This window comes from Vanellus vanellus, assembly GCF_965231255.1.
Source record: "Vanellus vanellus genome assembly, chromosome: 2".
Lineage (NCBI taxonomy): Eukaryota > Metazoa > Chordata > Aves > Charadriiformes > Charadriidae > Vanellus > Vanellus vanellus.
In genome coordinates this window covers 45909267-45930691 of record NC_138906.1, presented here as the reverse complement: position 1 = coordinate 45930691, position 21425 = coordinate 45909267, and the positions used below count along the sequence as shown (strand labels likewise).

The 21425-nt window shown below is 40.3% G+C and overlaps 1 protein-coding gene across 2 annotated transcripts in view; it reads right to left on the bottom strand.

The window, feature by feature from the left end:
* Nucleotides 1-10416: 10416 nt before the first annotated feature.
* RBMS3 (RNA binding motif single stranded interacting protein 3) overlaps nucleotides 10417-21425 on the bottom strand; it is a gene marked incomplete at its 3' end in the record, with an annotated part of 459009 nt that continues 448000 nt past the window's right edge. Inside the window, exons 12-15 of one of the 2 annotated variants that reach the window (XM_082479353.1) lie at nucleotides 17868-17948; nucleotides 15204-15331; nucleotides 13011-13074; nucleotides 10417-11309 (exon numbers count right to left, since the gene is read on the bottom strand). In XM_082479353.1, coding sequence (XP_082335479.1) covers nucleotides 13029-13074; nucleotides 15204-15331; nucleotides 17868-17948 — 255 coding nt within the window. Of the gene's footprint in view, nucleotides 11310-13010; nucleotides 13075-15199; nucleotides 15332-17867; nucleotides 17949-21425 lie in introns of those variants that run through there. The other variant, XM_082479354.1, reaches the window with a different exon arrangement.

Genomic DNA, 21425 nt, shown 5'->3' with positions numbered 1-21425 from the left:
CTTCTGAGTTAGGGAAGGTTGTTTCCTGCCTCTTCTTTTTGGGAAGTTTTTCTGGTTTTGCCCCATTTTGTCCCGTTAGCTACAGCCTTTAATACTCCTGCTAAGCAGATGAACTGCTTCTCTCAGGTAAAGAGTCCACGTCACCACAGTGAGCTTTGACGCTCAAACCCCTATTTTTTTTAATGAGAATTCTTTCCGAGTCTAATAAAAAAAATATGCTTTGGGAAGAAATAACCAAAGATGTCCCAGCAGAAAATCCAGTGTGTTTATAGCTTGGCACTCGTGCCTTAGGTGCTTTTTGAAGGTTTCTCCTAGGTGCTGTGTAGGCAAGTAATAGAAATCCTCTCAGAAAGCCCACACTCTGCATGCCAGACAGGAGGCGACATATGGATGGGACAGATAAATGAGATGGAAGTATATTGGGAGAAGGAAGCTATAATAAAATAAACTAGAATTTAGCTGAAGAGCAGAGGTTTTTGCTTTCGCATTTCCCTGATCCTGGGTCACCACAGCTGGAGGAAGTTTCTGACACCTTTTTTTTTCTGGTGGAGAGGGGACAGGGAGGACTTGTTCTCTCGTACTTTCTCTCAGGAGGAGGTGGCTACAAGAGCTGAAACGTATTACAGTCATAAACATATTTCACGCAGCCAGGGCTGGCAAATGGAAAGATTATTGCTGCAGCCCCGGGAAGTCCTTGATGTGGAAGGAAATTTTTTTTGTCCAGGGGGCTCTCGCACCTTTGTCCGGGGGCAGATTCCTCATGAGGAGCACAGACAATGTTGCCAACATGCAGTGAGGACTAAAAGGGTCGCGTTCAAAGGGAAAGAAAGGAGAAAGTGTCATTTGCAGAAAACACCTCTAATACATCCCCTGTCCCCAGTGCAAAAGACAAAAGAAGGGACAGTTTTATGGCTAGCTCACTGCACAAGTCCTTAAAGAAAAAAGATTCCTGTATAGGTTATGTTCAGGTGAGGCCCTCTTCTACAAAGACAATTCAGCTGTCTCATGTAGTAGAAACAACCCTGCCGCGAGCATCCTGTCTCAGCCATTGCTATAGACAACATTCATCACCAGTCAGAGCGAGTTCAAAGCTTTAGCACCATTTAAAGGTCAGTCAGGCCTCCAACATAACGTTTTTTTGAAGAAATATCACACCCAAGCCATATGGGTCTGTACAGGGGTGAATCATACACCTCAAGATGATTTTGGTGGCACCACTTTCACCAACTGAAACTACCGGGTAACTACGCTTTTGTAAACAGCAGTAGATATTTCTTCTAAGCATGTTTTCTTCTGGAAAAAAAAAAAAAAAAGAAAAAAGAATTGGGTATTCTCCAAAACCTGTCATCTGCAAACAGCTGTTTACGTCCCAAAGCCCTCACAGTACAATCAATATGTGAAAAGGGAAATGGGTTTTGGAAAGCAGTCCTTGAACTTGGCGCTATAGCCAACTATTGCTGTGAAAAGTAACCAGTACTGCTGAAGCCCACTGTACTCAGCTGTGTCCGAGGGTCTAGCAGAAATATGAATCACTTAATGAATTAAGTGGATCATTTTTCCTTCACCTCAGAAGAACATGTCTTTTTTCCGTGTTTGCACAGTACCCAGTGGAGACTGGGGCCTCTGCGTGTTACTTTAAGAAATATTTATTTGCTCCTTTGGAAGCATTCACGGGGCATAATACCGAAGAGACACAGTTGAGCAACAGGGAAGAGACACTGTGAAGAAGAAACAATTTTTCTTTTCTTTTTTTTTTTTTTTTAAATGTAGAACTTTCTGGGCGTCTCAAAGACTCACTTCTATGGCAAGAAAGCCAAACTGCCAGGGTGGTTGTTAAGACAGCTGTTCACTGCTGGAACTTGCGGCACAAACTGAGAAAGGGCGCGTTGGATCGGATCTCCACGTCTCCTGATGGCTCACTCAGTTGCGCTCGCGCGGCAGTGGAGGTTAAGGCTCAGGTGAGCACTCGAGTGACTACGAACGGGAAGACACGCGTATGTTTAGCTACGCCAATGGCTGCGTACTCCACCCGAGAACGCACGTACACAATTTTAGTTCTGTCGGCTGGCTGTGCATGCCTCCCAAGCAAGAGAAAGAGAGAGTGAGGGAAGTTTTAAAGAATTCCGATTTCTCTATTGCTTTGCCTTCCTCAAACAAACAACTTCTTCCTTGCTTTTTCTCTGGCAAAACGTTGCTGTGTCTCGGTCTCAGTGGATGAGATCTGCCTACTCCTCTGCTTCTGCCTCCTCCTCTGTACTAGAGAGGGATTCAAGGGTAGCCAAGCACCTCTGTCACATGTCACTGCGATTAACTAGAAAACGATCAAATCATGTATGGAAAGCTCAGGGGAGCCCAAGTTCCACTACAGAGTATGTCACATGAGACTGGCACGGGGTAGAAGTTGCTCTACCTGAGGGAGAGGGCATCCTAGTGGGCTGCTGCGTTGTGTGGCACAACTGTTAATTAGGAGGAAATGATTTCTGAGTGAAAAACTTGGGATTAGATCCCACAGGAATAATGTTCAAGGAGCTTCCACAATTTTCAGTTGGCCGTGTATCAACAGCTGAATTCCACACAAGGTAGATAATATGTTGTCTGGTAACAAATGGTGAAATAAGTCAAATAATAGGTGTAAATCATGCTTTCTATCTTTTTCTCAGACACTTCTATTTTTCAGCAGTATTTCAGTGCAGCAGAGCTTCGGGCCTCGGCTGGCCACACTATAAAGCCAAGCCTGTTCAACTTTAAAGAACAGCTACATCATTTGAACTAGATCAATTTTCAATTCCTCCATTTTAAGTGGTGCCCATATCCAGTAGATTATTTAGTTATCATTTATCTTCCTCCAGATAAGTTCCGTGACGTACCAGTGCAAAGCAAGCTGATAAAAGTGAGCGTGCCTCTGGCAGAGGTTTATGCATAAAAATTTTTAAAGGAAGGAAGTGGTTTGATCACGGCATCTTTCCCCGAAAGCGGATTTTTTCAGGAACGCTGTAACATCGGTAAAGAAGCCTCGCTGACCATGTCTGTGTTTCTCTGAACTGACAGGCTCTAGGAGGGCTTAAGCAGAGAGCTGCGTGTCTTCTGCCTGCTTCCCATCAACGCGGCCGCCTCGCCTGCGGCAGTGGGCTGTCCCAGCCGGCCCGTCCGGATGCGCCGGGTAGCACGCTCCCCGCCTGCGGGCTGTTTGCCTGGCAAAAATCATCCCCTGTTGCCTGCAGCCTCAGGACCACTTCTGCCAGCCGCTAGTTATCACTGCGGCTTGTGCTCTGCTAAGCCAAATGGAGACTTTTGCACAGCGTACAGTCTTCTCCTGAAGAAGACGTCTTGACGAACATGGGGCGAGGGCCAAGGCACAGAGAAAGGCTCCAGCAAGTTTACCAACAGTCAGGCAGACGCTCAGGTTTGTATCTTCATTTGTTTGCCACCTTCAGTACCTTCTGCTGCAGTCCTGTCTGCTCCTGAACCTTGCCGATCGTTATCGGCACACTGACACCTTGCTCTTCATTGGCAATCTCTGGTCACCCAAAATAATACAAATAAAATGTACTGAAATATGGTAAGTGTGGAATTTTCCTCAGTTTATTCTACACCAACCATTGGGGTTTTTTTTCTCCCCCTCTGCCTGAAATCTCGGGGGCTGACAATCAGAGCACACGGCTTTCTCTACATGGAAGTCATGGACTTCCATTCCAGACGCAGACTACTGATAAACACCACCGTCTCACCCTGAAGTAACACACATCACACCATACAAAGGCCCATTTGTCCTTGCTATTTTAATTCTGCCATATCGCTAGGGGACTTAGTGTTAAATATAACCATATCATTTACCAATTAACTTTTTTTTGATACTGATGGTGGGACCAGGAGGATGAGAGTAGAAAGCCTTCTTACCTGCACTTCTGTGGAACATGATGCAAAACCCCCTTGGCCTGGTTCAGTACGCACACGGACAGCCAATTGACAGACAACACCACCAAAACCACTAACACCACAGTTGTTAGTCATACCCCCATTAGTAGAATTTGAAGTGGAAAGATCTCGAAGATGGAGCTGGAAGTGACAAATCTGAACATGAATGCCAGAGCATCAGCTATAAACCACCTTGTAAACCACCTGTGTTGGTGGGATGAGGTGTCCCACTTTCTGCTGCTCTCCCCAGGCTCCTCAGCCACCACTCAGATTGCCAGGCAGGCTGTAGCTTCAGCTCAGCCTCACTCTTCTGCCTTCCTCCTTCTCTCACCATCATCATGACTAGCAGCAACGGGTATTTCAGCACAGGTGCAATTGATAAAAACCCTCGCACCTGCTTCCTCCTCCCATTCCATCTTCCAAAGATTTCTTTGGGCTTTTCTGACTAAGCTGAATGGAGAGAGAAACTCACCCATGGATGTTTCATTGGACAGGAAGAATGAAATGGAAAGTGTGCAGGCAAACCCACAAAACATGGTGACTGCTGAAGGAGACAGCCATGTTCCTGGTGGGTGAAAAGGAGCACTCAGTGATTTCCAACCTGTGAATAAAGCTGCTTGGCTAAGGAGGAGAGTTACGGGACGCTTCCAGCCTGCCCTCACCTTCGTCACAGAAATGGCCCTCGTGGGAAGAAATGCACATGGCAACAGGAGAGCTGCTGACTGAAGCAGCCGTGGGGGAAGCGCGCCAAATAGCTTTCTTGTTCCCCGTGAGATGTGGCAGAGGAGGCAATTTACTTTCCAGTTCCCTTTCAAGATGAAGTATGGCTTGCACTGCCACTGCCTAGACCATACTTATTCCGTAAATAAAGATTTTCTGTCTTCCATGCGGCAACTTTTGCCCTGAAGTCACTCTTTAAAATAAGCCTCAGAAACAGAGGCGATGTTCTTCTAGCAGGTGAGCACAGCTGAGAGCCCGGACCGCAGATACCCATTAGTATTAAACACTCAGTCCTGGTGTGAGAGAAACTTTCTCCTGTATTTCACCTCCTGACACATGGGTGGTTGCGCTGCTGACAGGGCAACAGAGCTGTCCTATCTCTCCGACTCTTTCCTTCCATTTGGTGAGGACGCAGAGGAGGAGGCAGACTTTGCTGCAAAGCCTTTCCGCTCCCTCTGTGCTCAGCACAAGAGCCGTGGCCTCGAGAAGCCCCTGCAGAAAGGTGCCACAAGAACACAGAGTCACCCAGCTCTTTTCTTTCTTTATTTTTTTATTGAAAGCTTCATCAAAGAAAACAGAAGTTTAAACCTAACATCCACTGATCTACAGAAAGCCCCAGGAGTGGGAAAATGGCAGCTATTAGGATTGTGGTACAAATGGAAAAACATCAAAAAAAAAAAAAAATCATAGCAGTACAGATCTTTCAAAGACATTCTGAGACATCAGCACACAGATGCCCATATAAATAAGAGTCATAATTTAATGTATCACAGAGGTTCCGTATTCTACATTTTGGCTACAGTGAGGTCTGTAAGGGCTTTAAGGAACCTCTGTCCCATTTGTGTGACGCATGTTTTCTTGATAGGAAGTTCATCTGCTTTCAGAGCTGCTTTGATTTTTCTTACAGACGGAATCTGTTCATTCTCCTTTAAAAAGGAAAACAATTAAAAATTCCTACACGAATTCTGTACGCTTCCTGGTTTTACATAAAATCTTTTTGCCTCCAAAAGATAGTAGAATTTTCTTCCACTCTGGAATACAGCATATTCAATAACACTTTAGTTACATAAACATCACGTTCTCTTCTCTAGGCTGTATTTTAGGGCTTTTAAAAATATAACTGACGGTAAATTTCACCAAATTCATAAAATTATTATCCAAGAGAAAGACACTTAAAGGCAGAAAATTAATGTTGGGCAGATATTCTCTTAAGGACAACAGATCCAGATCTTGGAAGGTGCTTATACCTTGCAGGCTTCGGCCCTACAAGGAAAAATGGATTTGTGAACCTGTCAAAGGCTGACATTTTTCACTTAATCACAGATTTTTATTAAGGTGAAAGGACTCAGCTGTCACTGTTGGGGAATTAACAACTGAACTGAACAACTGAAATGAACACAAGAATTTTGCTCATCATGGAAAGCTAAACCAACACTGGGATTTATTTTTTTTACAGCTTTTCTCTCATAATTTTCGGTTTCATTTTAAGAAAGAGCATGTTAACAAAGGGGAGAAGAAAGGGTCTCTTCTGCCTGCTTTGAGGCACAAAGGTGAATAAATCTCTGGGGTACACAGAGCGCTCTGGCCTGTTTGGGTGACGGGAGCAATATAGAAAAAGTTGGTGCTCTTTTTGAGGGGAAAATAACTCTCCTTACACTGCATCCTTGCTGCTCGCTGAGATTCTAGAAATCTGCTCCGCTGAGGGAAAGGAGAAGTCTGCTGCTCACTCAGCCCTCCTTCTGAGAAAGTGTGCGTGCATGATTGTGTGAATGCGTATTAGAAATGAAAGGAATCATCGTTACTAGTCAATCGCCATTAAACAGAAAAGACTAATACACCAAATGTCAGCGTTTTTGTTGTTTTCTGTTTTGCATTTCCATCACACCGTGGCTGTTTTCTTAGTTCATGTGGGCTACTGAGAAAGACCAGGAAAATCCCTTACCCTAGGGCACTTCTTTTATATCTGGCCCAATTTCATGTTACATGAAGTTTCGAAAGGAAATGTTGGCCATGTGTGTATCAAACATTACTATCTTCAACTACCACATTTGGTCTCACCACTAAAAATGGATTGATTCGTTACTTTAAGCACATTATCACTCTTTAGCATGACTCTTGCTATAGGTGGAGTTCAGCGAGGCTGCCTAAACCTGTTTTGCTCATGTCAACCTCAGCATTCAAACGAAGTGGCATGAGGAGCACCGTCAAGCTTAAAATCATGAAGCATGGCAATTTGTTAAACACTTAGTACCAGTCTCATCCTTCAGCACCATAGACCACATAATATAGATCCAAATACTATGACATATTAAAAATAAACTTTATTACAATGCAGGCTTCCTCAAATTTGCTGAGTTTTGGTACACACACATACATAAATAATACCCTTCGTTTGATTTTTACTTGAGTAAAAATCCATTCGAATGCTTCAGCCCGTTGCCCACTGAAAGTTTAAGCCCTCGCTTCTCTAATCACCGGCCTTTATCTTCCACAGTTGGGCATGCATCCATAGCAGAAGATGATACAACATGATGCAACTGCTCCCACATATGCCTCATTCTGCATTACGGTGGATTTCTCGACCAACGCAACCAAGGCAGTCTCTTGGTAAACAGAACTATACAAGTAAGCACAAGCTAAGGACATTTCAAGAGTCTATTTCGCTGGAAGGCAATAAGAGGACATTCACAAGTTGAGGCCTGACTGTCACAGGTGAAAAGTGCTTACAAAACCAGCAGTAGAGCCAGATAGGAAGAAGAGTCCCTCAGCAATCTCACTGGGAAGAGTGAGACTTTTCAGTGCCCTGATCTACGCTCGGGTCAGCACCTGCAAATATGGTACTCTCTTCAGTTCCACTGTACCCATTGTTTTTTTCTCAACGTTAAGCAACGAGCCCAGGTATTCAGAATTTTCTAGCCATAATTCATATTTTTCTGACACCCCTTCTGTATTTATCGTTTCAGGTAAAAACAAAAATTCCAAACCTGAACATCCAGATTTGCTTATTTACAAGAATTCAGGTGTGATGGAAAGTACATACGCAGTTCAGCTTATGGATTTGATGTTACTTCTAGACCTCTGGGCCAGGCACCATTGCCTTAGACTTCTCAAGTTGTTTCTGCAACCTTTCAGGAACCCTCCTGATATTTAAAGCTAAATTGGTAAGACAGACATAGATATTGACTTGACAAATTCAGGTCTTCAAAAAAAGAAAAAAAAAAAAAAAAGGAAAACAGAGACTCAAAGAGATAACAATAATAATAATAATAAAAAACCTTCCCCAAAATCTTATTAGCCAGAACATAAAGAAAACCAGGTTTAGATTTCAGAGGCCACCAAGTATTCCTGTCCTATGACAACACCCATGCAGCGTGTGTTGCTCTTCTACTGTTCTCTTTTATCTCATCTTTAACTTTTACAAATAAGTTACCACTTTCTGAGCATGTTGTATGTTCCAAATAAGTTGTTTTCTTACCTTATGATCTATGACTGTTTATACTCAAGGCTCACATTGTTTATAATGCAAACTTTCAAGTACCAGTTCACTGTTTTTCTGGGGATCAGTAAGATGCTCAATTGTACTTAAGGGATCCATTTTCTTTCCTCTTCTTCTTCCTCTACTTCTTTGCTTTGTTTCTTTTGATTCAAACACTATTAAACGTTATAGCGTGGAAAAAAAAAAAGGGAACAAGTCTAATACAGAATGCACTTGAAACACTTGAAAGTGACAGGCATCGTGATATCATGTTGCCTGTCTGGCTTAATAAAAAACACTGAGATTGTTTTACTTTATTTGCTGAAAAAAATAAGAAAAATGTTTCTGAATGTATAAATAAAGCAGCAGAGTTCTGAATAGAAACAAGAAGGTACCTCAGCATACTCATCAGCCACATGGTAGCTACCTTGTAGCCTCATTGTTGATAGTAAATGAGACTTTTTGTGTGTCACATTAGAACTAACACAGAAACAAATGTGTTTATTTCATATTTAATTGACTTGTGCCTGGGGCTATCTCTGTTTGTACAAAGAATTCAGAGAAAGACAGAAAGAAAGTACGTGTAGAAAGGAAGAAAATAAGGCTAGATCGATTTTTTTCCCTCATATGCCCTCCAAAGAAAGAGGGAACCTTTACCCACGGACAAAATTCAAGCGCCACTCTCAAAAAGCAACAAGTAATGAGACAGCATGTGAAACAGAAAGAGATTATTTTTTTTTCTTGATTGAAAACACGTTGTGGATGCTGTTGTTCTTTTACTTTGGCATCATCTGGTTTTCAGAAGTATTGAATATCAACAACTACTCTGCAGAAAGCAGAAGTTTTACCACTTCTGAAAATCAGGCCCTCTTCCTATGGTGAAGAACCACGTGAACTCCCATTGCTCTCTTTTCTACGTTGCATATCTAGCAGCCATTTACTTGGGAAAACCCCTCCCCCCCACTATGTTAAAAAATACGATCTTGTTTTATCAATTTAAAAAAATAATTGCATTCTTTTTCCCCTACAAGTCAGGTTAGGGAAACACAGGTCTCTTTTTAGAATTGGGCAGCTGAATCAGATTGATCCGATATATACGTTTTAATTTCACTATTTTTAATGGATACCCTGTCTCTAATGCACCACAATAAATGTGATGAAGCTTCCCCTCTCTTCTGGACGGAGGAAAGTTTAAAAACGTTTGGTTCAATTTTTACATGTATGTGTATATTTAAACGCTGCTTCTCTTCTGCCTCCTTAAGGAAAAAAAATCATCTTTTGACTTGCTTCTCACCTTTTTCGTTTGTTTGTCTGGAAAAAGTAAGGGCCATAATCAAGATTTTCTCTAGGGAAAATAACTGTCATTCCTAAAACAGGTTTCAGTGGATTCAGTTTAGTTAGTCTTTTTTTTGCCTAATCATACTAATTAGTGATTGTCAGCCCACATATTAAGACAACAGAAATCATAGCAGGGAAGAATAATTTTTAACTTCCTGCCTGCGTGACAATACTAAGTCATTTTCAACATTTCTGCTTGTATGGGAGAACTAAAACGAGAACAAAGATCAGGTTTGCTTTCTCTTGCATCTGACTGGCAATTCAAACGCATCGCTGAAAATCAAACGCAGCATTAAGGTGGCTAGGCATGCTGGACGATGACGAAGACTGAGGTGAAGAAATGAATCTGCAGTATGTCGGAATTCAGAAGGAAGACTGTTGTTTCAGTAGAAATACCAAAGATCAGGCAATTTAACAGAAAAAACTCATCAAAATTAAAGCCCACCTGGACAGATTAGTTGGCAACCCACTCCCCCTTGCTTCGGGATGTTCTCCAAAGCACACCATCAACAAGCTTTTGATACCAACTATTCTGAAATTTCCACCATAAACATATGCAGTATGTAAAACACCAGTGGAAGATAGTTTAAACAAACAAGAAAGTAAGAACTGGTCCGGCCATGTAGGTCAAATAAAGATAAAAAAAGAAAAAAACCTCTATCTTCTGGACTGCGTTAGGGTGTCACTTCATCTTTGGTATAAAATAGGCCATCCATAGGCTGCATTTGTTCACAACTAGGAAAGACTACAGAAATTGTCAACAATTTCTTCTATCTATTGCTTTTTTTGCACTTTTTTTGACCATAAGCTCCTATCTACTTAAGTTTTTTTTAATGCTCTTAAGCTAGGTTTTTGCAATGTGACAAGCAAAGCAGACTAAAAACTTCTTAAAGCTCATAAAAAAGACTGCAGATAAAAAGCACTAATGCTTTTGCTAGCGATCACGCTTTGTAAATAAAAAAATCTGCATTCTGCAAGAAAAAAACCCTGCATTCTCTATAATGCAGCAAGTTTTTTTCTCAATTCAATAACTTTACTGTAAAATGCTTTAGCCTTCTAGAATTTTTTCTGTCAACACTTAAGACAAAGTTCATAAAAGTCCCAGCATTTTTCCAATCCTTTCAGTTGCCACAGTTCCTTTATCATCAACTTTTCTTCAAAAGAAGAAAATCATTTTCTTTTAAACTGTACAGTTTATTTTTTGTTCACCCCAAAAACTCAGTCTATTAAACTTCTGCACCAGCACCGGTGTGAGCAGTTTCAATTCATTCTCGGGTTTTCTAACAAGACGTTGACAGCTTGCCTTGAGAGCCTTTGACGTCCTTAAAATTAAGGCAATTAAGATTCAAGATAAACCTTACCTAAACATTTCTTTAAAAAAAAAAAAAAAAAACAAAAAACCAAAAACCAAAAAACACTCTAGATTTAAAACAAGAAGAAAAATAAAATGAGAGAAAAAGAGTAGCTTAATTTTTGAGGAAGACAATTGGTTTTCATCTCAACTTGCTCCCTCTTGACATCATCAGTTTTTCTGTTAAAAAAAAAAAGATCTAGCTACACCTCCAGGTAAATTCTGAATTCAAATGTTCGTCCAGATGAAATGTCAACCCAGCATTTTTCCTCTGGGTTTTTCCTTTAGTTAAAAAAAAAAAAAAATTATAGCAAAAATAAAATTGTCAGACTACATGACGGAACCATTTGCACAGCACATAAAAACACTGTTTTGTTTTCGTTGGGAAAGGTAGAAAAAAAAAGCATTCATTTGACGCCTGTGCAAACTGGAAGCCAACTTCTTGTTCAGTGAAGTTTCTCCATTCAAGGCAAAGATTTCAGACCGACATTCTTCAGTCCTGTTTATTGTCTGTAAAAACAATTGAATTAAAGTGGTCATTAAGTCAAAACAACTTTGAAATAGGCTCCTCTCCTTTTTTTTCCACCCAATTCCCTTTAAATGTTATCCAAGCTAAACTAACTTTGCAGCTGTTTAAATATGATACCACCACTAAGCTGAAAATAGTCAGGCAAAAATAGGGAACTCCTTCTTTGGGGACGTTAACACATCCTAAGCAGATGAATTTACTCTTGTTAATGCTATGTTTAATGGGCAGTCTAACTACACCGAAATGAGATGAATACGTGGCTTAACACTGTGTAAATATTTCAAGAGTAACACAACAAAAGACCGAATATTTTTCATAATAATAAGTGGCACTATTTCTTTTGGATACTAATAATAAAACGAAGGATAAAATTACAGTAAAAGGATACATCCAATTTGCTAAAAAGAACACATTTTCTGATGGCAAGAACAGTTAGACTGTGGAGCACTCTGCTTAACGAGCTGGTTGTGGCTAACTCAGTAGAAACATTTGAGATAATATTAATTAGAAAAATGTAATTTCTGATCATATAGTGTCAAATCTTTCTAAATTTAGCACAGAGAATAAGCTAAACTATCAACCTTTTTTTCTTATGGAAGATAAGTCTCATTCTGTGTTTTTGAGCTTTCATGTCATTTAAAGATATGTCACACCAAACTTATCTCAGCAAGACTATGAGAGATCTTTGGGGAGACATAGAACCTACGTAGAAACTCTGTTTCATGTCGAGGGCTATCAGTACGGGTTAGCTATTGCTTCTCTTACAGTCCTCAAAACTTGCATGCAGAAAAATCCTTTTCTAACTGAAGTTCAACACAAGAAAATCCAGCACTTTTCCTTTTTTTTGCAAGCATTAAAGTATTTGCCTTGCTTAGTTTTAAATTGATTTTAATATTCGGAGTTGAATTGTGAAGAATGCTGATGACATGACATTTGCCACAGAACTATCTCTCTGGGATGGTAAACATAAAACTAACTTCAATTTTAAATATTAAATTTACCAAATGACTATTTCATTGTGTGAACCCTGAAAGTTAATATTTTGAATGTAACAACAGACTTCTGTGGAAAGCAAGAATTCATTATTTTCTTAGGGTTTTCTATGCATAACTTCTGGTAGGAGTACTCCAGTTGGCCTGCTCACCTCGTGAGGTTTTACTGTCCCTCTGGGTCAAGCGGCCGCCATATGCATGAAAGACCAATTCCACCAAAGGATCATGGCACGCACTGTCTAATCTAACCTGGAATTGAGTTTGCCCACAAAAGGCTCCAGAAAAATGTAATTCTTTCCACATTTAAATCAGAATATGTTGTCCACCAGAGTTTTGCTTAGAGGTAAGAGTACACTTTTTGGGAGGAAAAAGCGTACCGTTTATCTCCCCTTCACAGATTTCACACTTTTACGCACCAAATTAACAACTTAAAAGGAAAAAAGGGAGTATGGGGCTAAAAGAACTAAGGTGATTTCCTCATAAAGTAGAGTCCTCTGCTCAGAAACCAAGGGCCGTTTCTCCTATATTGCTACACAATAGGTCGCCAGGTTTTGACATGAAGTTATCATTTCTGAACATCTATGGGTGGGATCCTCAAGTACAGCAGCCAGCATATAAACTAAAAGAACGTGTATGCTGATTAAAAAAGTGGAACTTAAATTTTAAGTCTCATGGTTTATTTTTACTTACAAAGAGAGTACAGAGTCCTTATACCACCCAGTTCATTCTGAGTACATTGCCTCTCCTTCGTTGCCTGCAATTTCATGATTGTTGCAAAGAAAATAAATATAATGAAATACACTGTTATAACTTTTCTCCGGACTGATCAGCTCTTATGAAATAATCTTATAGTGTCTGCCTTTTTCTTTGCCTATATCTGACAAAATCATTGTCCGGTCATATTAACTACTTCCTCTCATCTTGCTTTGAAAACAGCCGTTGTATATTGGGCATGATGCTTGCTATTAATAAATGTGCCCTTTGCAGAGCAGATTAATAAAATTGTATTTTAATTACAAAATAACTTCACTTAGTTTTATATGGAAGGTTACTGAAATATTCCGGCAGAAGTTGTTTTATTAAGACAGAGGTTGTGTATATTTTGGTTTGTTTCTACAGCTTCTCACACTTTGCATTTCTGCCCGCAACTGGCAGATATAAATAGAGGGCACATTTCAGAAAAAAAAACCCACCCTGGAAATAATCATAATAAACAATCTGTAGTGGATCCGCCTGTGTGATTAAAAAAAAAAAAAAAAAAGAAATGCCTCTGAATATAAATGCCAGTGCCATTAGAAGTGTATCCATCATTGCAACAAGGCATTAGCTGACAAGGAAAGGTGTGGGAACTCATTCTCAGAGAAGGTGGGAATTCACCACACTGGCAAGAAACACAGCACCCGTTTCAATAAAGAATTGCAATGTAGTTTCCTCCTATGTGGGAAAAATGCCAGAATCAGCTGCTCACAGCTACCCTGTGAGGGCTTCCGAACCTAAGTCCTTCTGCTTTGAGGCTTAAGCGAAAGGGCACTGGAACATGGGAATGCTCAGATCCAAACTCCTACAGAACACAGTCATCAAAACAAGCCAACAGGACAGTATGGTCACATATATTTCTCTCTTTGCCTATTAGATTCTATGAGTGTTTTGCTGTCATTTATTTACAGGCACTAGAGAGACTGATGGCTAGAAGGGATATACATGCACAAACTGTGTCTCCGATTGGGCGCATCAAGAAAAAGCTTGTGATCAGCTGCTTTTGTAATATGTCCATATAGACAAATATGGGCACGACATAAGAAATAGTGAGGTCTGTGAGGACACTGTGTGATCTGAAACCATTTGTTACTCATATGTTAGACAAATAAATGCATCTTCCACTTCCAGAGGTCAAAAACTGAAGTGATGCAATTGACAGATTGGTATAATTCTAATCTTTCCTATAGCAGCTCATATCTTATGCCTCTGTAAGTACTATGTCATGATGCATTGATTGACATATCTAACATATTTCTTGCCTAACTATTTGTCTATTTCCTTCCCAAAGATAAAAAATGTGTAATTCTCTTTTCACAGTGATGCTGGTGTTCAATATACATGTAATTATAAAGGACTGGGTTTGGGCTCCTTCCTAGAATCTGTCCAACACTGATCAGTCCCAGTGGGTACCCTGATGCTAAGTAACCTTCTCTTTGTGAGGATCAGTTTTACTGTGGCAAAGAGAAGGAGTGTTTGAGGATCATTCTGAAGATGAAGGGACTCGTTAGGAGTTCTAGATCCAGCTGTCAGTGTATACATTTTGAATTTCCCAAGGTATTCCACGGGAAGCAAACAAAGGGAGCAGAGGACAGGAGAAAGACAGAGCAGTGCTTCTCCCCATCCCTGTCTTATCCCTTTTTCTTCCATTTCCAGTTCCTGCCCACTCAGTGTCTGCATGGCACCCGTTTCACACAATCACAAATACCAACTTGGGGCAATTTATACTGCTTCACTAGCTACCCTTTCTGAAAGAAACCTTTACATGTGTACCGTGTCAATATTTTCCCCACTGCAAAATTTAAGCCCTCTTTTTAACCTCTGATGCCAGATGCTGCTTTAGCCCAGTGTGATGATTGTTAACGCAGTTGTTGAGATCCTTCTGAGTGCAGAAAAGCAGCAGACAGTTAGAGAGCATATCATTGCAGGCAGGAACTCAAGGACAATTTGTCAAGGTGAGGCCATCAGCCAAAACCTTTTGCTAGTTATACTGCTATATATTCAGAATTCATCTGAACTTAAGGAAGCTACTCAGAATTTATATTGCTGAAAAGGGGAGCGGAATTTGTCCCGCTATAATCAAGAAAAAAAAACCACCTTCTGGTTACAAAGCATATGCCTACTTACTTAGACTGTTGGTAAGAATATGCAGGCGCATGTTCACTGGATGTTTCCACTGTCATCTGTTGCTGTTGACCACTGGCTTCCTGTGATGAAGATGCTACTGTCTGTGGAGAAGTATCAGCAACAACACCCTAGGGAATCAAATGAGAACATGAAAAACTTACAGTTTTACTCGCTACAGTAAATTACCTCAAAGAGCTCAGCACCAGCTCACCATTCCTGTATTTCTCTAGAGGTTGAGAGAGTTTGAGATAGCAGAACCGCACGCTAACACAACAAACTCCATCAGTTTTAGAGAGCTAACCCAGCAACAAGAAGCTTCTTTAGCATACCAGCCCCTGCAGTACTTTGCTTTCACAGCCTGCGGTGGAAAACACCTCCACCTTTGAGGACGGTTCCCTGCCCATTCAAAACCAGAGGTAAAACTTCTGACTTCAGTAGAGTCTGGATTTGACCTCTTAGATTTTTTTACAACGTATGTATGGCTCTTCAGATTTTCACTTACCTACCCTACCTTCACAGTGAGTCCACATTTATTTTGTTTGATTTGCAATGCGATAAAGGCAGAATCGAGGCCCACCGCTCTCTGCTTTACTACGCATCCAACAGAATTTTAGCTGCCTTGGAAACATACCGCACTCCCCTACACAGTGCATGTGCCCTTCAAAAATAAATTTACTTCACACTGATGACTTCTCTGTTAAGTCTAAGCTCCAATGAAGTTTTGCTTTATTTATACATTTTAAAAAAAATAGTTAAGTAGACACACAAAAGTTAATATGTATGAATTTAACATTATGCACTATTTCTTATCCTATTTAGACAGCCTCAATAATACTGGTTTTAAGTATTTTTGCATGCTTTCAAAGTAAGCTGTATTTTCTTTCCTTTGCTGTCATGTTTGGTGTGTCGGTCACATGAATAACACTAACAGGTCTCTTCAGGGAACGTGCTTCATTACTGTATTGCACACAACAGAGCCAGAAGAGGGAGCACAAAGCACTTGCTTTGTTTTTATTTGAGTCCTGTGTAAACAACAGGTAGTTTATTTTAAATTATCTGTTGAAAGTACCAGTTTCATTTTTCAGAAATTCTTTATATCTATGGCTTAGCAGACTGTCAGTATTATCTTTTTCTGTCTACTTCCTTGTCTTTCTCCATCTCCTTTTGTCCATCTCATCTTGCGATTGTAAGCTCTCTGGGGCAGAGACTGTATTTTTTTTGTCTCTGCTTGCGGAGCATCTGGCATAGTAGGGTCCTGGTTCATGATGCTACATGGATACAGATAAACATTAACGATATTCATCATCACTGGATCAGAGCAAGACAGGCTATATATTCAGAGAATATTTTGATTATTATAGTAGATAATTACGACACCATGTTACTTTAGCAGGCATGAATATACAAGTGGGTGATGGGGAGGAGGGCTCCAGAAGAATTACCTTAATTTCTCATTCACACTGGCCAGCACAGTATGCAGTCAGTACTGCTGTATGAGCCATTCTCCATCCCACCATGTCCTTTTAATTTGCATTTGTATCTGCCCAGTTTAATACCCAAGAATGGCAATTTAAAAGAGGTATCCATGGCCTGTTTGTAAACAAATAAGGTTTAGGGCAATATTATCCTGAGACAAAAAAGACTAAGACGTGACCAGCTCAGTATGACAGAACAGTAGCAGCCTTTCCTGTGGGACCTCATTTGGGAATCTCAGTAATTGCAAAGAACTGGGAGAAGCCAGGATGAGTCCACTTGACTGCTGGTGGAGCCACGCCAACAGTACCATTAACTCAGCATCCTCAAAGCGAAGAATAGTAATAGCAAAAACTCCAAAGTCCACACAGCCGAAGACAGAAGCACAGAGACCCTGGCACTCCTTGCATTACCCCAGAGTAGGGGAGAAGTTACTAATAAAAGAGGGTAACACCAAAGAGAAGCACACAGGGAAGAGGACGCCAAGGCTCCCTCCTCTCGCTGTGCTCAGCAGCCCTTATGAAGCTTCACAGAAGCGGAGGCCAAGCTGACGCTCTCCCGGCAGCTTGTGGTCTACAGGGTTGAGTAAATACTTACTCATTAGACTGTCATCAGCATGACTCAGCCCCAAGGAGGGAGGGAGCGAATCCTTCCTCAAGGATGAAAAGCACTCAGTCAGTGCAGCATCCTCCACGTCTGTATATACAAGAGGAAGGTTTCCATTGCTCAATCACTTTTTCTAGTGGCTAAATGTTTCAGCAATTACCTATACTTGCTAAGGACCGCATCAAACCCTCTCGCAATCTTCTCTTCTTGGAATCTCTTTTGGGTTCGTGGTCTGCCTGCTGGGTTTGTTTTCCTGTCTCTTCCCATCTCCCTCCCAAGTACATGGGGAAAAAATAGTCATAATCACTGATGGTTTATTCCATGTCCTGCTGTACAACAAAACAAATGCAAAACAAGAGCCCTTGCAAATGATTAAAAAAAAAGGGGGCGACGGGGAGAAAAAAAGAAGGAAAAAGAAAGAAAAGAAAAAGAAATGTGCAGTCCTAATTTTAAAAGCTGGAAGCTTCCAGCCACCATTCCATAAAGTAACTTTATGCCACTTTCAAACAACAGGTGCAGGGAGGCATAACAGGTAAGAGTTCTGCTACCCCTTCATTCTACTTTCAGGGATGGAGATAAACTTACTTCAATAGGGACAGCTGTCGGAGGCACAGGAGTGTACTGGGGAATGTAGGTCCCTTGCATAGGTGCAGCAGCAGTCATGTACTAGAACAAATCAAAGGCAAATGAACATTAGAAAACCACAATCAAGGTGCATAAAACTATATGAGAAGCGTGACGGTGTTTCGATTTCCTGTTCAGAGTTTGTTGGTTAGTGTATAGCCTATTATTTCTTTTAATTCATGCTTGGAATTACCTAGCTATTAAAAACCATAATCTTGAACTTCAAAGCCAGGTCATATCTGAATATAGGCAATAGCAAACACCTTGCTGATAGATTCAGATTGTTCACACGACTTCTAGAATTGAGAGACTCTTGTTTGTACTTACAGAGACAGGATTTGTACTTACCGAGAGCCATGATAACAGCATATATATAGCGGTTACAGATACAAAAGCAGTCTAAACAATCTTTTGGAGTCATATTGACCTTATCTAATAACACCTACAAAAAATGAAGCATGAAATTTGACAGGTTTATTCCAGCCTATATTTAACCCTATCAATAACAGCAGTTAATTTATAGGGATACCAAGCTGCAGGGAGGTGCAATCCAAGACAGGAAAAATAAAAGAGGAAGATATATCTGTGAGTTTCTCCTTTTGTATGCAGAATCCCTAGCTAAATTCTTATGGCTTATTCTTAATAACCAGGGATTTTTTCTATGCATTTTGAAACTTCTGCAAATTATTATTATAGCAACACTTTGTATTAGCTTCTCTAAAATACTGTCTCTCCCGAGCACTACAAGACAATATTTTTTAAAACTCATGAGTGCATGTGAATTTTGCCATTGGTATGGCACTAATCTCTTTATATACAGCATTTCTTAAAAAGCTCTTTAACTGAATGCAACAGATACTGTTCAAATCTTCAAATAAAGCATCAATATTAAGTCATCAGTTCTATATGTACTTTTCTTTCTACAATCTGGTCCTAACCACATGTCTTCACTGACAAGAATCTCGGAATGCGCCCAATCCCACAAGTGACTGTATGACACTTCCACTACGTGTTATCTTCAAAGAAACACCGAAGATCTGAATCACCCCAGAATGTATTTGATGAATTTTAAAATGTGTTAAATATAGCTTTCCTTCCTGGCAGAGCTAGGAAGTGCTTGCAAGATTTTATTCCGCTGTTTATAGTAAAATTTACATTTAAAGCACTCTCTCACCTCAATTCTAAACTAACTGGATGGTTTGATATGCCTGTCACAGACATGCATTATGAAATTGCATTGTGGGGTGCAGACTCTGCAGCAATGCTGGAGAAAGGGAATGAGAACGGCATATTTAAGAATCCCACAACAGCTAAATTCTGAAGTCTTCATTACTGTAGAAGAAAAAAATTACTTAAATGAAATTGTTTTCTATAGAAAAAAAATCAGTGAGGAATATAGTTGACATAGGATGTACACTTGCAATATAAGTAGCATATTGTGTTGAAAACCGTTACAATGTTTTTGCTAAAATTCACAGTGTTCTCCTTAACTTGAGCAAAGAGATGGGAGTGTCCCCAGCGTCTGTATGCCTGTATCAGGCCATGTTTTTCTGCAGCTCCTTTTCCTTGTTCTTCAGAAAGAGAATTGAATTCAATAGTTTTTTTATGAATACTAACCCACCAAAGACATTAGGCGAACTATCCCTATTGTACTCCGTACAGTTGGGCTATTCTCCTGCCTTACGGATTAGGAGCTAATGAGAATGTTACAGCGGGGTGTTCCAGAGCTGCTTCCACTTCATTCATTCTGCTTTGTAATGTTGCCGTCACATGTTGGAACGACATCTGCTGCGTAGCATTGTTCTAAATGTGTCAATATTTAACATTAACCTGAAGCATTCATTCTTACAGTTCTGCAAAGACCTACAAGGGTTTTAAATACCTACGCAGGGCAGTTTCACTCAGACAAAAATATATAGACTTTAATTAAAAATGTTAATTTAAAGAATAAAGCGGCCTTATTCAACTTGGACTTCCTGACTTCTGTCCTGACTCCAGCAGAAGGTCAGTGGTCAGACTCTTATAAGAGGCTGTTGTCTGCCATTCCCTTACCTTACACACAAACACATATGATTTTTCATACACAGATACCAAATTATGCAACTGCTTTTTAATTCAGATCATTCCACTTTTTGCAAAATCCTTTGGCATTGAGTTCTGCAGCACAACATTTGAAACTGTCTGGGAATTATCTGGTGTTTTTGCTGACTCTGCAAGCATTGTTCTCGGTAGTCGTGTAGTTTCTCACCTCTGTAGTCACTGTTTTCCTCTTAAGGCAGATCCTGATCTTACTTGCTAGACTACTTCACATTGCTTCCTTCACTGCTACACAACCTCTAAGGGAAATTGTTCTGTTGACTTGAGCGTGACTGGTGGCCCTGGCCAACCCCTGCTTGCCCTGGTCTTTCCAGACACTTGCACTGCCCCATACCCTTCCAGTTCAATTTTTTTTTAGTGAATTTTAACTGAATTCAGCCAAGCAGCAGTGATTTACAGTGCTAGAGACCAAAACCATCTAGTTACTTGCCAGACTCCCTGAAGAACTATTGAAATGTGACTCCTCCCTGTACATAACATACTCTGCTTGTCTAAATGTCCACCCTAATGGTGGTTCAACCTTTCGATTAAATAATTTAGAGTTCTACAGTTAAAACAAATGATGTGGGTCAAATTAGTTCCACCAATGGCATAAATGAAGTCACAGTTTTTCTGGCAAAGAATTTGGTCCTGATAAAAGTTAGCCAAGGTTCAATCCTACAGAGAAGTATTGCTGCTTAACAACTGGCCCTTGACTGTGCAGCTGCAGACTCATCTGTATTACAGGTACACACATTGTGTTCTTCAGTTGAATATCCAAACGTATTTAATGTATTTATCTTTATGAATTTAAAGACACCTTCATCATTTTAGAAAAGAGTAACCAGGTCAACAATTAAACGTTATCAGGGCTTAGAACTGATTCTCAGTCTCTAGACTCTCACTAAGAATCCATTGAGGCTTTTGTAAAAAACCTTACAAAACTATAAAGGACAACATGGGCTTAATTCTCAGAGATATATAATTAGTCTTAGGCATCTAAAGTCTCCTCACATGCACAGGGAGTCCCAGCTGAGACCACATGAGTTTAGGAGTGTCTGCCCTGCTGGATCTGTTTTCACCATGGGAAGCCTAATGTTGAGAAGCTGCTTTAGTTTAGTTTGTTTAATAACAGTATAATGAAAAAGGAGGACAGATTAATTTTTGCCATAACTGACATAAGCTCAATCAAGTTCACGTGTATGTCTTTCCTTTATGAACTACATAATCCTAATTCTCTGATCTCCCAGGATAAATACATTAAAGATTACACAGTGCTAAGGCACAATGTCAGCGTCAATACTTACATCAATGACTTTGGATAACGCAAGAGTTGAATTTCTGTCATGAGTATTCACAGTTGGTTGTCAGCAGAAAGCTTTCTGAACATTGCTTTTCAGTAGCTTCCATACCCAGCACACACTGAGGCCACCGGAGTCTGCG